We start from the raw sequence: 19,790 nt of genomic DNA on the forward strand, positions 1-19,790 counted from the left end.
TCAGGGATGAAATGTTTTATTTAAAATAACATGCAGCATAACTCTGTAGACTTCTCAAGGCCATGGAGACCTCGGATGGCAACCAGCTGCCTACCTCTTGTTAACTGAGCTGTAGTTTTCCTAGTAACATACATTAAAGGTGAGAAAAGATGAAAATACTTAAAATGTAGTCTCTCCAGCCATAATACAAGTAGATGTAGTTGCCACGTAGCTGGCAAATGTAGTTGCTAAGCCACTCTACCTGTCCGAAAAGTCATGCCAGTCAGGCGAAGCCCCCAGTGATGGGAAAAAGGGAAACATCACACTCACTTTTAAAAAAAGGTAAAAAGGGGAACTACCAGTCAGCCTCACCTCTGTGTCCAGTAAGATCATGGAACAGATCCTCCTGGAAGCTATGCCAAGGCATATGGATGGCAGGGTGGTGATTAGAGACAGCTAACTTGGCTTCACAAAGGGCAAATTGCGCCTGTCTGGAGGCCTTCTGTGATGGATTGGTAGATAAGGGGAAGACCAACTGATGTCATCTGCCTTGACTTCTGTAAAGCCTTTGACATGGTCCCACACATCCTTGCCTCTAAACTGGAGAGATACGGGTTTGATGGATGGACTATTCGATGGATAAGGAAGTGGCTGGACGGCCGCATACAAAGAATTGCAGTCAATGGCTCAATGTCCAAATGGAGATTGGTACCAAGTGGTCTGTATTGGTACCAATACTATTCAATTTTATTAACGACATAGACAGTGGGACTGAGTGTAGCCTCAGCAAGTTTGGGGATGACACCAAGCTGAGCAGTGCAGCTGATCTGCTAGAGAGAAGGGATGCCATCCAGAGGGACCCTAACAGGCTTGAGGAGTGGGCCCATGTGAACCTCATTAAACTCAACAAGGCCAAGTCAAGGTCCTACACCTGGGATGGGGAAATCCCCAGTATCAGTACAGGCTCGGGGATGAATAGATTCAGAGCAGCCCTGCAGAGGACTTGGGGATAGTGATGGATGAAAACTGGTCATGAGCTGGCAATGTGCACTTGCAGCCCAGAAATCCAACTGTATCCTGGGCTGCATCAAAAGAAGCATGGCCAGCAGGTCGAGGGAGGAGATTCTGCCCTTCTACTCTGTTCTAGTGAGACCCCACCTGGAGTAGTGTGTCCAGCTCTGGGGCCCCCAGCACAAGAAAGACATGGACCTGTGGCAGCGGGTCCAGAGGAGGGTCATGGAAATGGACAGATGGCTGGAACACCTCTCCTGTGAGGACAGGTTGAGAGAGTTGGGTTTGTTCAGCCTGGAGAAGAGGAGGTTCTAGGGAGACCTTATTGCAGCCTTCCACTACTTAAAGGGGGCTTGGAAGAAAGACGGTGACTTTTTACCTGGCGCACCGGTTTTAAACTAAAAGAGGGCAGATTTAAAGAAATTATTTATGATTAGGGTGGTGAGACACTGGAAGAGGTTGCCCTGAGAAGTTGCGGACGTCCCATCATTGGAAGTGTTCAAGGCCAGGTCGGATGGGGCTTTGAACAACCTGATCTAATGGAAGATTTCCCTGCCCACGGGACCTTTAAAGCTCCCTTCCTCCCCAAACCATTCTGTGACTCCATGACTGTATGCCCCTGCAGGCTAATCCTTCTCTGGCCAAGAAGACCCTGGACTGGGATTTCCAAAACTACGTTCATCACTAGTGGAGCATGGGGGGAGAAGAAAGCCATCCTTTCATCAGTCCACCTTCTAGCATGAAACCTGCACTGTCATCAAATCTATGTAAGTTATCCTTCCTCTCCTCTGACCGCTCCTGGTGAACTAATATGGCAAAGGAGTAATGCAGAAATTAATCTGTCGTTTTTACAGAGAACTGCAATGATGTTAATAAATCTTGCGCTCAAAACAGTATTGCCAGAGTGAGTACCTGAGGCCAGACAGCTCCCCAAATATCCAGAGTAACAACAGAGATGGCACTTCAGAGGCTGACAGCAGCAGGGCATAACACAGTAGGGCACTAAGTTGTTTCTAGGCTTAACAGGGAACAAGATGCCGGACCTTAAAATGTTCCCATCACCTTCCTTCACATTATGATTTTAGCAGCTAAAAATTAAAGAAATGACTGCATTATGCCCTATGAAAACCAAAATGTCAGGCTTCCAGATGGTGTGAAGCACTCGCTTCTAAATTCAGGTGTTCCTGAGACAACAGCCACTAAAACCATGTCACAACTGAAGTGAACGAAATGGCTGTAACTGAAAAAGGTGACTTTCAAAGCTTGTGTTCATCCACAGTGTTAATTCTTTTTCCATTGCTGTTACCGCTTCTTCAACGTCTGGAAACAATGACCAGAAAGGAGTACTACCAGTCACACAGAATGAAGATCTGCAGCTGCCCTGTCACTGAGGCTTTTTCCCCTTTTTGCTTCTTTGAAACAGAAAGGCCACTCACTAGGCAGAGATGTCTGGTGGTGCTGGAAGCAGAGCGCCAGCAAGGCTGGAGCACTGCTTATGATATGGTGGAGTAGATATTCCAGTGTGAAGCTCTACAAGGTCACAGCTCAGCTGCAAGAAAATGCAACTGTATCAAAACAAATCACAGTTGGGGGATGGGGGAAAAAACACATCATGCTCTCATCACAATAAAAGCTACTTTGATCCACTTTCAAAACAATACATCTATCTCACCTGCAACTCTCATCACACAATGAACAGAACTAAATATATTGGACAAACCAGTCCATAACTGTCTCCCTCTCTCTCTCTCTGCTCAGCCCTTGCCAAAGTAACACCTCATCAGTCCATTTCTACAGTGTCTGAAAGGATGTAGATTTTCTTTCGCGATTTAGGGCCCGATCAGCTGGAGGCAGTCTGCAACTGGAAGAACGAGGCCTCCTCCCCAGCATAGGGATGATACAGAAAAGGCTCTAAATATAAGTATGGAGACAATCTTTAATCCAAACAGAGAACTGAGAAGACAGAGAGAGCAAGAGGTACGTATGCACACGGGCCTCTCTCTGCACATCAGACGGGGCAAGAGGCACAAAGGCAGCCTCGCTTGTAGTTCAGGGCTGCAGGGACAGTAGGGACGTGGCTGCCTTCCAGCGCAGAATGGAGGGCACTGGAAAGCAGGGTGCCAAAGAGAGCCCTGGCCTCATTTTCCTGGCAGACTCCCAGAGCTGCTCATGGGAGTCTGTCTCTTACAAAAGCCCCTGCTCCCCCGATGAAACAAACAATTGAAACAAAGAGTCCATGGCTGGCAGCTGCGAAGGTTCGCGGAGGCCTGTCTTGCTTGTTGCTCTGCATCTTTTCCACTGCAGTCACCTCACAGCATCCAGACCATCAACATGACATGTCCACAACAACTTCAAACCACGAGGGACATCCTCGTTGGGAAATCATTCTGAGAGGAAAGAGAGAAGAGAAATGTCAACAGGAAAGCACCCATGGAACAAAGGGACAGATGTAGCTTTGACAGAGACACAACCAAACAGCAACAGCCTTGTCTGCTCGCACCCCTTTCCTCTCCCACACGTGCCACTTAGCTCAGGCCTAACAGCCAAGCTGCTCTAGCGACGTCTCCTCCATGGAACACGCTTCAGCCAGCTCCCCTTCCCCAACAACTGTACACTCATCAGTCCTCACCAGACTGCAGCTGGATGTTCTGCTCTTGTCGGTATCCTGTGTGAGGAATGCCTTTGGCATGCATGGCCCCTACACATGCCCGTGGGCACGCACCCATGGCAGTCTGTCATCTCACCCCTTTCAGAAAGACCTGAGGGTCACTTACACCATGTCTTGCTACTATCTCTGTCCCAGTCCAGTAGAACAGAACATCTCAACCCTTCCTTAACAAGGATCAATGCCAATGCAATGCCCAGTGATTTCTGTAAGCCCTGAGTAAGTTTCCTTCCCTACCATTATCCTCCTAAACCCTAGATAAACTCCCACTTCCTTGGATTACCGGGCCACAGATGCCAAAAACATCCCTTACCTCCCCAGTCCCAGGCACATCTGTCTCTCCCCTCCATCATGGACTCCTGTGAAGCTATTTCCTTTTCTGGCCCCCTACACCCATAGTGATTGCCCTCTTTCCACAGTGACTCCCCTTATCTGGGGTTCCCCACACTCGGACTCCAGGCTCTACCCTCCTGGAGAGCCCCTCTGCCCCTAAATTCTGGTTAGCAGCCCCTGCCTGGTGGCTCCCTCCTGAGCCTATTTGGATCAGGAACACCAGATGTGGCCTCACTGTTTTCTTGGGGTCCTTTTTCCTCTTCTTGTCAGAGGCGTTGAGGTAGGCCTGCTCCCTGGCCCTGTACGAAGGGCCTCGGCTCAGCTCCCTCTCGCTGTACGGGGGCAGGGTGTCCTCCCCTTCCTCCTGCTCAGGCGGCGGTGGTGGCTGCTGCGGCTGCTGCTGTGACTTCTCGGCTTTGTAGGTAGAGGGTGGTGACCAGGCATAGTATGTTCCCCCTCCTCTCTGGCTGGGCTGCGAGCTCAGCTTCGAGGGGGTTTCACTGTGGTCACCACTCTCATCGTAGCTCCGAGATTTCCTCTCCAAGACGCTGCTGAGGTAGGAGTGATCGTATTTCTGGCTCCCTCCGGGCGTCCGGCTCACCAGCCTGGGCAGGTGCTTCTCCTCATGGGCCCGTCTCCGGGGTGGGCTGTATGACCAGCCCCGATCCGAGTCCGTCAGCAGCTCTCGGTTCCCTCTGCTACGCTTAGTGTAGTACTCCTCCATGGAGCTATCCTGGTGGGGCAGCCCTCCGATGCGGCCGCCGTGCGACTCTGACCGCTCAAAACGCCGAGTTTCCTGGCTGTCTGCCCGCCGGGTCCGCTGGCTGTAGGACTCCGCAAAGGCTGCCAGCTCATCCATAGAGACGGCCGGCACTCCCACAGAGAAACTCTTACGGGACAACATCTCGGACTTGGATCTCTGCTGGCTGGAGGAGGGAAGAGGTAGTTTTAGAGGGCAGGATTCAGCTGCGCTCATTCCCTCAGCTGCCTTCACAGACAATGGAGGGAAACAGGCACTCCTGGGGCATGAATCATCTGACCTGTTTTCATCATCTTCTGTAGGAAGAGATGTATCACAGCCTCAAAATCCCTGCTTCTCTCTGCTGACTGTAAAGGCAGCTTAGTGCGGATAACTCGGACTCTACATGTCTAATGTTACCCGAGATCAACCCCAGAGGGCACCTCCCTTGTCCTCCAGTATGAGGGGCTGGACCTGCATCTCCTTGGCCCCAAAGCTTGTAGGTGTATGTCCTGCTGGGAAAACCCAAGAACCTGGCTACAGAAGCTCACAGCAGGGCAATTTTGGAGCAGGTTTAAAGAGAGTGAGCTGGCACAATAGCCCAGTACTGAGGGAAGGAAATCCCTGCCATTGCTTTCGGGAGACTGGGCTGCTGGTATCTCTCTTCTGGCACCAGAGTGCCGGTCCTTTAGGCCTGGAGTATAGGTCTTGCTGCACCAAAGCACCAGGGTGTGATTCCTAATAAAGTGCACCAGCACTGGGAAGTGCTGGAGGGATCAGGTGCAAATCTCAAGAGAGCACTTGGGGAAGGGTGACTTGATTTCCTACTGATCTCACTTTTACATCCCACCTGGAATGGGGCTGGTACCTAGCTTTGCCCAGCTGGGTAGGCTTCAGCAGTTTTGTGTGAATCAGATTCATTCCAACCTCATCTAATGATACCTGCAGATTTCACGTTTCTCTCTAACCCTTCTGTCCTGCTAAGCAGAACCAGAGCAGCAGGAAACGGAGAAGAGCTACCAGTCCATCTGTCCCTTCTCCTTTCTTTACTACTTTGCCAGATATAGCTGCCTCCCAACACGGCACTCCTCACCTGTGCCGGAAACTGTCCCGCTCATCCCTGTAATCAGAGACAGCCTGTGATCTTGACGTGCTGCCCCCACCGATCACTCCTGACCAGTACTCAGCATCGCCATCCAGGTCCCCCGCAGGAGGCAGAGGTTTCCTTCGCACCTGGCGGTAGGGCTGACGGAAGTTCAAGTCGTCCTCATGCAAAGAGCTGAGTTCAGAGATAGTGTTGTTATCTGCAGGAGAGGTTGCAGAAAAGAAATGAGATAGGCATCACCTGATAACATGTGCGAGAGGGGACGAAAGGACAGGAAGGCTGTGGTGGGCCTAGCTGCAGGTTCTCCATAAAGAAGCTGAGCTGCCCTCCATTAGAAAAAAATTAAAATGGAATCCAAGGCTCTTCTCCAAACCGTTGACCAACCCTGCCCAAGATTCCTGGGGCTCAGTTTGGACATATTGCTGCTGTTAGACCTACAGGTCTTTTGAACTGGTAGCTGGCCAGTGGGATATTCTAAGGGTATCACAAATGCCATCAGATATCTGTGTCCCAGATAACTGAGTTCAGCCTTCATGCAGAATTCCTCCCTCAGCCCTGTTTCAGTAACACATGTGAGCTCTCCACCCTCACAAGGTGGGCACTGCACTTGGTGGAACACCATCACAGCGGGTGTGCCACCTCCCCCTTTCCTGGTGTGAGACAGGCTGGCTATGGATTTGGCCTGATTTGCCTAGCTAAAACAAAAACAACCCCCTCAAAAAAAGATTAAGAAAAAAGTAAGAGACTGTCTGAATCACTGTCAGTCTCTACCCCGTCAAGCACATTGACATCTGGAGGCCTGACATACCAATCTGGAGAGGTCTTTTTATAGTAAATCTTGTGGGTGGAGAAGACAGCGTGCTCAGCAATGACTGTTATAGAAGTACATATAATTTGTTAGTTATGCCTAATCTGTACAGAGCTTTGATGTAGTGTCATTCCCTAAAGCCCTTACCTTCATTGATTTGCAGGATCTCATGCATCTCTTTTAAATGAGCCTCTACCAGTGCCTAATGTGCGTTAGCTCTGCACGATGCGGATGCTGCCCGGAGGAACTGAGCCCCCAGCCTGCCGCTGTCCTCCGCACAGTACAGCTAGAGGACAAAGAGCAGCACTGCAAGCCATCTTCATGCACACAGTCCTGCCACTGCACCTCTGCCTCCTAATGTTAAGATCCACTCTTGGGTTTGTATTCTGACACCTGTTAAGTGCAGCCTCAGACTTTATTTAGGGAAATAAAGCTTGCAAGAGGCTATCGGAAGACAGTGAGAAGTTCCACACAGAAGCTCAATTCTGAGTCTGCATCCTGTCCCTATTCACCACCATCCTCCCCTTCCCCTGCAGTTGTCTGACAGCCAAGCTGTCAGTACTGATGCACATACCGCCTCTGATCTTATGTTGACCAGCGACACAAAACTTGACAAACCCTTGGTTTCTTGAATCTTTCTTTTAGTCCCTGCTGCTTCTGCAGGGCAGCAGCCACTCCGAACTACCTTTCTGCATCCTTCAAACCACAGGTGGCCACTGCAGCCAAAAAACCTCATGCTTTCAATAAAATCACCCCCCTCCCATCTTGCCATACTGGGAATTTACAGGCACCACACTGTAAGACATACAGAAGTTGTGAGGACAGTATCCCAGCTATTATCACACCACAGGCTGTACAAGGCATGAGTACAGACTTTGCTTTTCCGATGTTAATGATCCAAAATTACGCAAGTGGACAGTTTTCATGAGCATTTGAGTCTCACACACCTTGATTAGGTAAGCAGCAGATCTTTAAAGTCAGAGCATACCTGTAGATGCCTAAAATCTAGACTTCATCTGCCCCAAGTACCATATCCTGGACAAAATAACCTAGAGGCTGGTTCTAGGGCAAAGCTAGTGATCTTTTAACTATGAATTTGCAGGTTCTTTTTCAGATCAGTGGTAAAAAAAAAAAAATAAATCAAACCACACTTGTTCCTCACATCGTTCTCGCATCCTCCTAGCTGGGTCAAACTGAGCCAGTTCTTTTTCGACGTAGTACAGCACCTTCATGGAGTCCCTTTCCTTGTCAGTCTGGATCCTGTACCCTTTGCGCACTGCTAGGGAGAAAAGAAAAGCATTAGAGGAAAACACACTTAAGTCCAAGGAGACTTTTCCGACAACATTGCTTCTATAGTTGAGCTCACGTCTGCAGGCAGGTAGGCTGTGTCTTCCAAAACAGAGTGAGTCAGTCCTTGCTTCACAAGAAATTTGTCTGTAACGTGGGATGTGAAGTTGTGAGCAGCTGCATCATTTATAAAGTTTGCAGCAACAGCAAAAATGGTTTGGAAATGCCCAATCTGTACAACCAAATGCATCAAGTGGTGTCATTGCCACAGAGTGATTCCACCTCCCACAGAGGATGGCAGAGAGAAAAGTAGCACTCATTTCCCCTTCCTCAGCACTACGGAAAGGATTCGTCACGTACAGGAGAAGCAGTCCCAGAAGATCAGGCTTCCTCTATGCAGCAGGGGCTGTAAGCTCCCAGCCCGCAGGGGAAGCAGGTGGCTGAGCATTTGGGAGCTGTCACTCTGCAGGACCACTCCACCTCCCATCCCTATGAATTCTGCTCACACAGGTTGAAGAGCATGTGGCAGGAGAAGCTCCAGAGAATACAGAAGGAAACACAGAAAGTCCCACAAAGCACATCACGCTGCTTTGAGATGTACGCTGAATCCAATGACGGGGACAATCGGGTCACTGGGTAACTGTGAAACTGCCTGCTCTGGCGTTCTTTACAAGCTGTATTGTACAGAAAAGGTCGGTCTCACACATACAGTCAGTGCTTAACTCCTGGGATTACTCCATTTGCAGGGAAAGTCTGGACAGCTTTTTTTGCTCTTCCACGTTTTTGCGCGTAGAAAAGAAGCCCCTGCACACCTGGAGCCACAGCAGCTCTAACGCTGGCAGGCTGGCTCCCTGCACACTTTAGCTGCTAACCCTATGAACAGCCTGACTACCTCAAGGCAGGTCTACAGTCGGCAAGCAGAGAACTCCATCTATCAGGACTTTGAAGAAAATAAGGCTTTTATAGCAGATAATTTGAGAAAGGTCTAAGCCTGGGGCTATTTCAAGATGCAGAGAAACACAGGTCTAAGTACAAAACAGGACTACAACCCTCAAATACAGTCTCATTAGAGAACTGCCGTGAGGACAGTTCACTTAGCACTACAGAACGGAATCTGTCTGCCTTGCATGGGGTTAATATATTCCCTTGTGTGAATACTGCAGTGCTGCATGAGCACTCCTCTCGTCGTGGCACAATTTAAATACTTGGACGGTAGTTTTGAGCCAACCTGTTCTTTCTGGTTTATCCCACACCCCGATACATCAAGCTACTAACATATGGGCTTGGTAGTACGTTGCATAGTATGCACTGTGTGGGCTGAACAAGGACTTGGCAGAGGTATTCTTATGCACCTTCTGTCCTAAACTGCTGTGCATGTGTCTGTGCACTATTAAATAACCATACTCTGCCTCAGAAACGGCTGCGCCATAGAAATGGGTAGAATGATTCCTGTAATAATCCTGCAAATTGCTTCAGGAGGAAAGTGCTTTACTGTGGGTTTTGACGGTGCACATGTAAGGTAAGTAACTACACCTTGAAATATTACCTTCTCTATCCTGTACTTGAGAAAGGTATTAGATGTTAAAACATAGTATGGGTCTATTAGGGTCCTGCTTTAAACGTGTCTCCAGACAGCTCAGCTGACAGCAGTCTGGAGTTTTGCTGTGTTTTATTATCCCCACAAATGTGTGTCCAATGACTGCAAACGCACAGAGTGATTTACAGAACACAGGGAACCCTGCCTCTGCCTTCTAACATGGAAGACCATCACGTCTCTTGAAGTGAGGTTGCTGCTAGGAAGAGGGGCTGGACTTACTGGCCTCAGAAGCAACGACTTCTGCTGCACTGTGCAAGCAACAGCAAGCCGAGTTCTCCACCTCACCTCACTGTCATGGCTGACCTCTGTCAGACACCTTGCCAGGAAAGAGGCCTCTCACTATTCTTTCTTCTAAAGCATCCAGTAGGAGCTCAGCTAAGCAGTCACCTCATTTATACACAGGCCAGCAAACAACCATCAGCTGGAAATAACTCTGACCTGCTAATAACCTTTGGGGAACCTGAATAGGCAGCTTCCAGACTCTGCATCCCCAGAGCCACTACTCACACTGAAGCTGTACCAAGTATCTATTTGGGCAACATCTACAGCTCATGGAGCTGATGGAGAATTAGCTAGGCTTCATGCTAGCTTCATGCTCGACTTACTATTGCAGCTGTGTATCAAAAGGAAAATTAATTTCTTGGTTAATTCTGTAAGCATCTAGAAATTAACTTTGGAATTAAATCTGCAAAGATGAGCGTGAAGAGCTCATAAAAAGTATTTTCCATTATAGATAAAGCATATTTTCTCTCTATGTTTATTTATTAAATACTTCTTGCAATGATATTGAATGTTCAACTTATTAAATCTCTTTATTATTCCTTCGTGTGAGAACCAAATACATTATTGCTTCCTCCTCACACCCTTCTTCATCTGTAAATTGCCATAACCCTTTAATAAGGTCTGAATATTTTTAGGCCCATCTAAATTATAAGGCAATGAAGATGCAGAGATGTTAACCACTTGTCCAGAACCATTCACTGAAGTCAAAGAGAATGGCACATTCTTTCCTGTTAGACCATATTTTCTTCTCCTGAACAGTTCATAAATTTCTAATGTTTAACTTGTGTTTAACCATGGACAACTTTTTTATTCTTCTGTGGGTGGAACCGGGTCAGCCAAAACTGTAAGCTGTTTGCCTCCCCAGAAAGGGCAGCACTACTATTTTTTTCAGACAAGCGTGGTTAGGAAGTACATGATGTCTCATCCTTACACACTTTACATATTAAAGGCCTGGAGTCCAGCTCTTGGACCAAAAGCTTCCCTGTGTGCATGGTTTAAGGAATCCTATGCAAGAGTCTCCAGGTAACCACTGCATTTAAAATAGACAGAACGTACATCCTGTCTTACACGTTGCCAACACTCTTTTAAGTAAGCGAGCTGAAAGTTTATTTTTTCTGTGTTCAATCCTAAATTTAGGATGGAGTTCCTAGGTTTCACTGGAGCTTTGTCACACGTCTTTTATGTAACCCTAGACAAATTTCCTAAATATCCTCATGCATTAGTTTGCTCACTAGATCACCTCACAGGAGTCATTTACAAGCACAGAAACTATCTAGGGCAAAGGCTGTCCTTGTTAGCCTGGCAGCCAGGATTACAGAATCCTCCAGCCTCTGTCCCCCAGAACTTCTGATTCCTTTTTTTTTTAAATAAACTTGACAGAAAGGTTGAAGTCTCAAAGATACCAAATTTCAGATGACACCTACACTGGCTGCATGGAGGAGGCAGAGACCATAATTAGCGCTCCTTCTGAGAAAAGGCCTTTATTATAAACTCAACCATTACCTGTTTTGTTTAGCTTGCTGTCTGGCCAAGCAGCAAATAGGTAGCCTGGAACAGCCACATAATGCTTTCCTCTTCTACAGCCTGTAATTAGGGGATATTCTGGCATTGCAGGGGACCTTGAGAGAAAAGGAACAGGGTGCAAGGTATCACCCTTCCTTAGTTCCACAGTTCAAGGAACACCTCGAACACCAGGTGCGTGATCCAGCCTAAGGGTTTGTCCATACTATTGCAAAAAATATTAATTAAAAATAAAAAAAACCTGAAGAACCTCTGTCATCTTGCCACAACAGTTAAAATTACGTAATAATGATTTTATTTGCAATACATAGAATTTCCTGTCAAGTCTTGAGTTGAGGGATCAAGTCCAGCCAGATGATTTGGATTTTATAATAAATGCATCTTTCTGGGTAATGAACATGGGATGCAAAGAGCCGTTCCATTTGGTTACCAAACACATCCACAGTTTTCCATTCTGCATTTGTGCTCTGCTAGTAACATACAACAGAATCGAGACTGGGGCTGTGATCTGACTCTTAAAAAAATCCCTGGAGTTCCCATGGCCAACACCACGCTCTACATGCAGTGACATTTTTCACAGGAGAAAAAGATTAAGCACTGGGCTGTCATTCATCATTTTCTGACAAAGGTTTCTGAATTGGACACGTTCTGCTTTGGATCAGTGATTGAGTTATTTCCTATTTCATAAATGCTCCACTCCAGAGCTCTGTTTTGATTTCAGTGGGAAAAAAAAAAAAGATATGATTGTTGAAGGAAAATACCTTTTGTAATTTCAGAAAGGTTAATATGCTGACTGGGGCAGCGAAAGGATGCGTAGGGGTGTTCCAAGACCTAACTACCTGATTATGCTACTTGACCTTGTCTTCTCGCGAGTGTCTTATTAACACACTGTCATAAGCAAATTTAACAATTGATAATTAGTGTGATACTTTGAAATGAGACATGTGGCTGGATCAATGGCAAACATACTGTGTCAGTACGGCAACTCTACGTTGGTGAGAGTCACTTCTGCTGCAGCACGTTTGAATTTAGACAGCCATTCTGATCCTGAAATGCTTGCATGTGGCTAAATAGCTACCCTCTCATTCCTTGATGGCAGCTTCCTTTGCAGCAGGAGAAGTGACCCTCACCAAGATAGAGTCATCACACTGATATTCTATATAAGACATCGATCCACAACTCCTTTCTAGTTAGAAGCCTTTTATCACTCACACTTCACAAATGTGGCTGAACAAAAGAAGTGACCTACGAGGTAGGGGAGGGGGTCCAGCCCCAAATGCTCTTGGCCAGAAACACTGAGGGAGCATGTCCCCGTGCCCAAAATGCCATGAGGACAGTAAAACATGCCGCAGTAAAAACTGCTGCCAGAGGGCAAGCAGTGCCCTGCAGAGGGCAGGAAGAACAGTTTACCAAGAGAGAGCAGCTCGCAAGGGATCACCTCTAAGGGGAGAACAGCCACTGCTTCTGCTGCCCTGAAACCATCTTCATCCTTCTCTCCTCTGCAAATAAAGGTTTGCAGCAGTAATGAGAGGAGTCCTGGGCATGAACTTGGCCTCCCATTCCCTGCTGACCTAATTAGGCACCCACACAGACACTAAGGGGTGTAAATCCACGTGGCCCTAAGGGATGTAAATGTCATTGTCAGAGACGGGATTAAAATGCAGTTTCTATGTTTTTTCTGTTCATACCACTCTATCAGTAGCAATCCTTCCTCCTTTCCCAGCCCTGTGCCCAGTAAGAGGATTGAATGCTGTGCCTGGCACTGCAAATTACCATTTTGGCTTCCTCCACTGGCATCACTTGGGGCTAAAGGGGGGGGGTGCGACTTATCCATCAGCACAGCAGGAGACGGGACACCAGCCACAGGAACACTGGGGATGTAGTATGGACCTGGCATGGAGGAGACTGCAGGAAGGTACCCAGCTTTTGCTGCCTTGCCTGCTACATACACTGAAAAAGAAAAAGAACAGCAGTCAGCATCACACCAGCCTCCCACAGACCCACACGGCACATGGCCGAAACCTGCACATCATCAACACTGGTGACAACCCAGCAGGAGACAACTGGACAAGTGAAATGACAAGGACCGATCTGAATTTCCCTAAGCCTCAAAAGCCACTGAGGGGAGTTTAAAAATGCACACGGCAGGTCAGATGAGCAGTGCAAGATGCCCATCAATTGAAAGACATTCAGGGTGTTACAGCCAGCATTACCGCTGCCATGATTTAGTGGCAGTTCAGCTTTAAAAAACAACTGATGACTCAAGCAGCAGGGATGAGGCTCATGAAACTTGACAGATCTGCCTGAGCCTGACCAGGAACCTTGCTGGGTCACAAGGATTTTACACTGTTGTAAAGGGCAGCTGTTTTGCATTGCCGGGAAGAAACCTCCCAGGATGCTCTTAGCTCTGATCCGCAACATTCACTGACACGACAACAACTTTGGAAGGGGAGCATGACAATTCAGAGGAGCAGGCACAGCTGCCAAAGCAGGGAGGGCTCAGGGAATTACATTTGTAATTAACTTTGAGCGCTCAACCATTGAGCAGTAGGTCAGATGCTTCGCCCCCTAAGAACTAGTTCTTCAGTCAAGCAAAGTGCTCAGGGCAAAGGAAGCAATATTGGCAGATTCTCCTCCTGTTCTGCCAGGGAGCAGTAGTAGTACAGGAGAAGTTTTGCGCCAGGTTTGGAGAGGGTCACTCACGCGCCCGGGGACAGCAGCAGGACTCGGGACAGCAGGGGCAGCGGACGTAACAGCAGCAGCTGTGTGGGCAGCACTGGCACCAGCAGATCCCCACCAGGAGGAAGAACAGGAACGCCCCCAGGATCACCAGACCCACAAAGACCCACTCTGGAAAACAAGGGGAGAAAGTGAGATACTTACAGGATTGCATTTGCTGTGGAAGGGAACGTCAGCAACATCCTCCCAGGGGAGAGCACAGGGACAAAACAATAGGTGAATAACAGAAGTGGACTCCCTGCTGGTCTAGGACTACATCCTCCTCTGTGTCGAAGCAGAAATGGCATATGACAGTGAGAAATGGAGCTACAGAAACATGGTCCCTTCCTGCAACATCTCTGGCTGCCTGAGAGGCGAGCAGCACGGAGGCAGGAGCTCTGGTTGTCCAGCACAGAAACCGTTCGGCCCACAGCAGACCTGTACGAACGCTGCAGGACATGCTCCACTAGCATTTGGATCGCATCAAAGACTCATTCTTCCCGGCCATGTTCATGTCCTGCTTGTGTGTTTGTTCCCTACCCACATTCTAGTTTTAATGGGACAAACGATGGTGAAAAGCATGCTATAAATAGCCCAGTAAATGAGCCAGGCCTGCCCCTTCGCAACTAGGCCTACGCATGCAATTATTCTTTTGAATGTGCCGAACGAACATCCTATTCAGGCGCTGCAGCCAGCCAGGAAACCTAACAACCACCTTTTTTTTTTTTTTTTCCTCCCGCTGAAGCCTCATATGATGTCTGCCAGGCCCCAAAAGGGAAAGGCAGAAGAACATCCCCAAGGGACAGGACAGAAGAGCTGGTTCACAGAAAAAGGGATGGGGTTTGAATGGGATGGGGAGCAAGGAAAGTTTTCTCAAACTTCGCTGCTGGGAAATCTGCAGCAGCAGCAGCCATCGTGGTGGGAGCTCTGGGCACAGAGCTCTGCATTGGCTCTGCATCTGGCCACCTTGCGCTTTGCAGGGGACTGGGTGCACAGAGCTGCGTCAGTAAACATGGTCAGTAAACAGATCCGGAACAAGAAATTTCAAGACTTTGAATGTACAGGAGGCCCGGAGTTGGTTTTACGTCAGAGAGATGCACCAACCTATCTAGAAGTCAGATCGCTGGTGAGGGAAAATCTGCGGGGAAAGACTCCAGGTGTACCCAGGTGGTTGGTTATTCAACCACCTCAGAAAGATGGTAAGAAAGGAAAGAAAGAAGTAGTGGGGCAGCTTTGCAGTGGGGTAGAGTTTACCCCCATCCCATAGAAAAAAAAGCATCAGACCACTGTTTCCAAACAGAAGTCTGGTGTTCACTAAGGGGTCTCCTGGTACATTATTATTTAAGACGTAGAAGTACTGAAACAAGGATTGCAATGTGAGTACAGAATCACACTGGAAAAATAGTGCACCTCTCACCTGCATCGCTAAGCTGAAAAGGCAAGGAAAAATGTTCAGCTTGGAACAATCAAAACAGAAGTTTTTTCTAGTTCTTAACAAAATGCAAAAATAAGAAGTGTCATTTTTGAATCATCCACAGCATTCTATTTGAACAAAAGTAAAATTCTTTGCTTTGTTGGAGTTTTCCTTAACTCCTTTACAAACAATTCCCTTTTTTTAATGCCATTTTTATTCTAGAACTTACAATTTCCTTTAAAAAATGTCAGTGAAAGATCTGGCATTTACAAATCAAAACACTTCACATCAGGAGTGTCAAGTGAAATGTTTTATATTTTTTTAATATTTCATTTCGGTTTTGGCTGAAACATTAATTTCATTTAAATTTGCAGATAACTTTGGTCCTTGTGGAATGTTTTTTTTTGGTGAAGTTACTGTATGCGGAGAAAAATTCAGCAAATGAATAAGGAAATGGCTGTAGGGAAGCATTCGTGAATGGAGAAGTAAGAGCTGAGAGGAGATTACTGATACAGTTCCTCACATACCAATTCTAAGAGCCATCTTAGGTAATATTTTTGTGAACGACCTTGACGTGGAAAATAAGAACATCTTAATGTACCTTGAGGGTAAGAGGTAGGGAAGCATTGTCACTAAAGATGAAGACTGGGATAAGTTACAGAAAGGGTCAGTTGTCCTTGAGCCTATAAGATGATACATGAAATGCAGCAATACACTGAATTTCAAGGTATGCAGCAATACTTTCAAGGTAACATGTTCAAAGAGTAAGAACAATTTCTGCTCTGAACAGGACTTCTTTAGTTGAAAACAACTGAAAAAGAAAAGGAAGCATACTATTCTATCATAGGACAACTGTAACCACTTATGCAATACCGCCACAAAAATGGCAAATATAACCCTATGCCCAGTAGAGGAGGACCTTCCAGTAGTGTTAAGGAAATATTAACGCCATCATACAACGGCTCCATGTAACTTCATCTGAAGTTACTGATGTTATACAGCTTTGGTCATCTTTGTACAAGAAAAGATGAATTCAGGCTGGAGCTGATGCAAAGCAGGGATCTGAGGGGATCAGATAGCCTGCCTTGCACCAGAAGAGCCGAAGCTGACTGTGTTAGTCTGTTAAAAAGAAGTCTGAGGGCAGATGTAGCTGCTGCCAGTAAATATGCTAGGAGGATGAATGCTAGGAGGAAAAGCATTTTAAGTATATCCATGGTCTTTCTGAAAACATTCTAGGAGTACAAAAGGAGGTCAGGTTAGTATGTACACTGCAGACTGCAAGATACTCACTCAGCACCAGGAGTGGATATTTGAAATCAGTGTCCCAGTCACAGGGACCTATGTGTCAGGAAGGATTTTACTTCACAGGAAGTTACACCATTTGGATGAAGTTAAGAGAACAGCAAAAGAGCCCGCTGGGTCCTCCTTTATGCACAAAACTGGGATTCAACCAGTTTTACATGCAATTTCCTAATCCTTCCTCCAGTACAACTGTTATCTTCTGCCATAGCCCTTCTAGATACAACTGTGCAACCCTGAAATTCAAATGACTACCAAGCTGAAATGCTATGTGTCCTTGCTGTCTGGAAACTACTGGTTTGTGCTTGCAGGAGCATCTGCTTTTGTTTATTCAGGTAACAAGCAATGCTAATAGCTGAAATGTTGTTTGCTGATGCCTGTTACGCTTTCTTGTTGTTTATACCCATGCAGTGCGGGTAGCAGAAAGCTACCTGACCAACACATAAGAATTTTATACCCATTCAATAAACTTGTAAATAGCGGGGAAAAAAAAGTGTTAGTTAACAGAGAATCAACTTCTGCCTATGCTGAAAAGACCAATCCCTCTCCTGCCATGCTGAACTTCCAGGGAGCTTTGGGTTATACTGGAGGCGGGGGAGTGTCTGCCTTCTCTCCGTTTGCATCGCTGGGACAGATCTGAAAATAGCTTCACACATTTATGTGGAGTTGCATTTTTGCACAAACGTGTGAAAGAAACACCCCTTGGGCACTGTCAGGGGATGATCAGATGACTCAAGGGCTAAATGTTCTCACAGCTTTTCCCTTTCAAGGACAATCTGTTGCACAGTCTCTGTTCCCTCTGCGAGGAGTGCCAGAACTGGTGGCTCTCATTAATTTGGCTAGCAAGAGATTTATCATGGGCAGAGAGCTTTCATGTCTGGTCCAACCACCTGGTGTTACCTAGATAATGCCCTGGCCATGCAGCACAAGAGGGGCTGTGCCACTGATGGGTTGGCTAACCAGAGCTCTATTTCCAGCACCTCCTGTGCTACCATCTGTGTTGATGGCTATAACGGTCCCCGCAGGATAGGGTCTGGGGAGCAGAAGTTACTACTGCACAAGAGCAGATGACGTACAAAGCCATACGGGCACACGAGGCTGCCGAGGTCTCGCAGGTTGGAGCAGCATTACCTTTGTGCTAGCAGGGGGAGAGCAGAGAGTTTGATATAAAACCTCCCCTCAACAGCGCTGGCATTTCTGCTCTCACACTGATCCGGCATGACATCAACCATCTCTGTAAGGTGGCCCCCAGCACAGCCATTCCTCCCCCAAGTCCCAGCATCCTCTCAGATCTCAACCCAACACACTCTCACAGTAAGCGACAGGCTTTTCCCTTTTCAACCCCAGATAAAACACACGTAAGAGTGAAATGTACACCACATAAAGATGCTGTAGAAGGATAAACAGACAAGATGACAGAGGACTGGGTGATTGAAGGGTGAAATGACTGAATACCTGGCATAATCTCCACAGCAAAACTGGGCAAGAGATCAGCAAGCAGCCCTGTCCTGCCTAGAAAAGACAGAAGGAGGAGAACAAGGAGAGAGGTTACTGCAAGAAAAACACACTCCCCAGCCCCTGCCTTAGCCTCCAGTCCCCTTCCTCATCAGCCCACTCGCACTCTGTTAAGTGAATTCCTATCAACCATAGATGTCATCCTGCTCGATGCCTGGTGTCTGCCTCTGCACTTCTGCCATTTCTGTGTCCTTGCATTTTATCTTTACCAGCAGAGCTGCGGGGAAAGAATCTGGAACAGAGCTTCTCCGATCTAGGCACAAAATGACAAGAAGAGGGAGGGCCCCTTAGCGTGGTTACACAGTAACAGCTTTCGGGAGTTATGCTCTAGGCATGCAAAAAGCCCCTGGAAATGCACGACAGCCCCCAAACAGTAGGATTTGGTTTACTTTAAAAATGTACTGATGTAGTTTGGAGGGATGTGAAAAATCTTTAACCCAAGGCCCTTGACAAGTCAGCCACACGCATCCAACACCCGTGGGTGGTGCTCTCCATGTGGGGCTCTGCAACCGCAGAGGCAGCTCCAGGAAAGGAGTCTTGAAGCATGACTCTGAGTATGTGCTACTTATTTCAAGATGCACGAGCAACTTGTTGAGATTGTGTGATATAAGGCCAACTCTCAAGCGAAGCAAACCAACCAGGGAAGGACTGGCGTAGAAATCTGCGGAATCGCTTTGCAAAAGGAAAAGAAAAAAAAAAAGGCAAATCAAATTCTAATTTATAACTGAACACAAACAAAATCCAAGCCCAAAGGCAGCTTGGTGCCTGTTTGTTTTGGCACTGAATGTCTGGGATGTTTCTAATACACAGCAAACATGCTGCACAGTGTTCAGCTGTAATTTACACACACCTGTGCATCAGCAGACAGCCCTATGTGCAGCTGTGCTGCATACTCTCCTGTATAGCATCAGAATCATGCCAGGTTTTTTAACGACATGCATAAGGTAGGAGAGCTGCACTCCGAAGAGAGATATACATTGTGGATATAACACAACAGAAGCAGCTAAGGGTAAGCCAGTGTAAAAGTGGTACAAAGCCACCTTTAACCTCCCCACATGCTCTTCAGGTCCTGCACTAAGGAGCACTCAAGACACAATGATGAAATGGATCCCAAGTTCCTTGGCCTCTAGTCTGTCCTTGAAGTGTGTTATAATCAAATTCTCACTGTCCGTTTTTCTCAGTGCTTCAGCAGAGGTTCTGTAGAGACCAAAAATCACAAGGATGCCTGCTGGAGGCATAACAAACACACTCTGAATGCAGGTGGTGCCTTGCAACCAGTTGCAACTCATCAAAGCTGCCTAGTACTCACAGGAACGCCATCATGACCAGGTGCTCCTAAAGCCTTAGCAAAAGATACAATGGTGATCCTTCAGATAACTGTTCCTCATTTACTACTTTGAAGGAGGACTCTTGCCATCAGTCTACTGCAACATTTTCATCTACATATACAAAGAGTTCCATGACCTTCTTTGTAGTCCATTTTCTGGAAGGATCAAGTGTCTAAACTACTCACAACT

At 47.0% G+C, this 19,790-nt stretch overlaps 1 protein-coding gene across 5 annotated transcripts in view; it reads right to left on the reverse strand.

The window, feature by feature from the left end:
* ILDR2 (immunoglobulin like domain containing receptor 2) overlaps nucleotides 1–19,790 on the reverse strand; it is a 39,725-nt gene continuing 19,935 nt past the window's right edge. For 2 of the 5 annotated variants that reach the window (XM_054223196.1, XM_054223176.1), the window contains exons 4-10: nucleotides 18,214–18,270; nucleotides 14,031–14,177; nucleotides 13,101–13,277; nucleotides 7,803–7,919; nucleotides 5,821–6,031; nucleotides 4,224–4,914; nucleotides 1–3,377 (exon numbers count right to left, since the gene is read on the reverse strand). In XM_054223196.1, coding sequence (XP_054079171.1) covers nucleotides 3,342–3,377; nucleotides 4,224–4,914; nucleotides 5,821–6,031; nucleotides 7,803–7,919; nucleotides 13,101–13,277; nucleotides 14,031–14,177; nucleotides 18,214–18,270 — 1,436 coding nt within the window. In that variant the 3' untranslated portion in view covers nucleotides 1–3,341. The remainder of the gene's footprint in view (nucleotides 3,378–4,223; nucleotides 4,915–5,820; nucleotides 6,032–7,802; nucleotides 7,920–13,100; nucleotides 13,278–14,030; nucleotides 14,178–18,213; nucleotides 18,271–19,790) is intronic. The other 3 variants (XM_054223186.1, XM_054223216.1, XM_054223206.1) reach the window with 3 other exon arrangements.

The sequence above is a fragment of the Rissa tridactyla genome, chromosome 1 (assembly GCF_028500815.1).
Source record: "Rissa tridactyla isolate bRisTri1 chromosome 1, bRisTri1.patW.cur.20221130, whole genome shotgun sequence".
In the NCBI taxonomy this organism is placed as follows: Eukaryota; Metazoa; Chordata; class Aves; order Charadriiformes; family Laridae; genus Rissa; species Rissa tridactyla.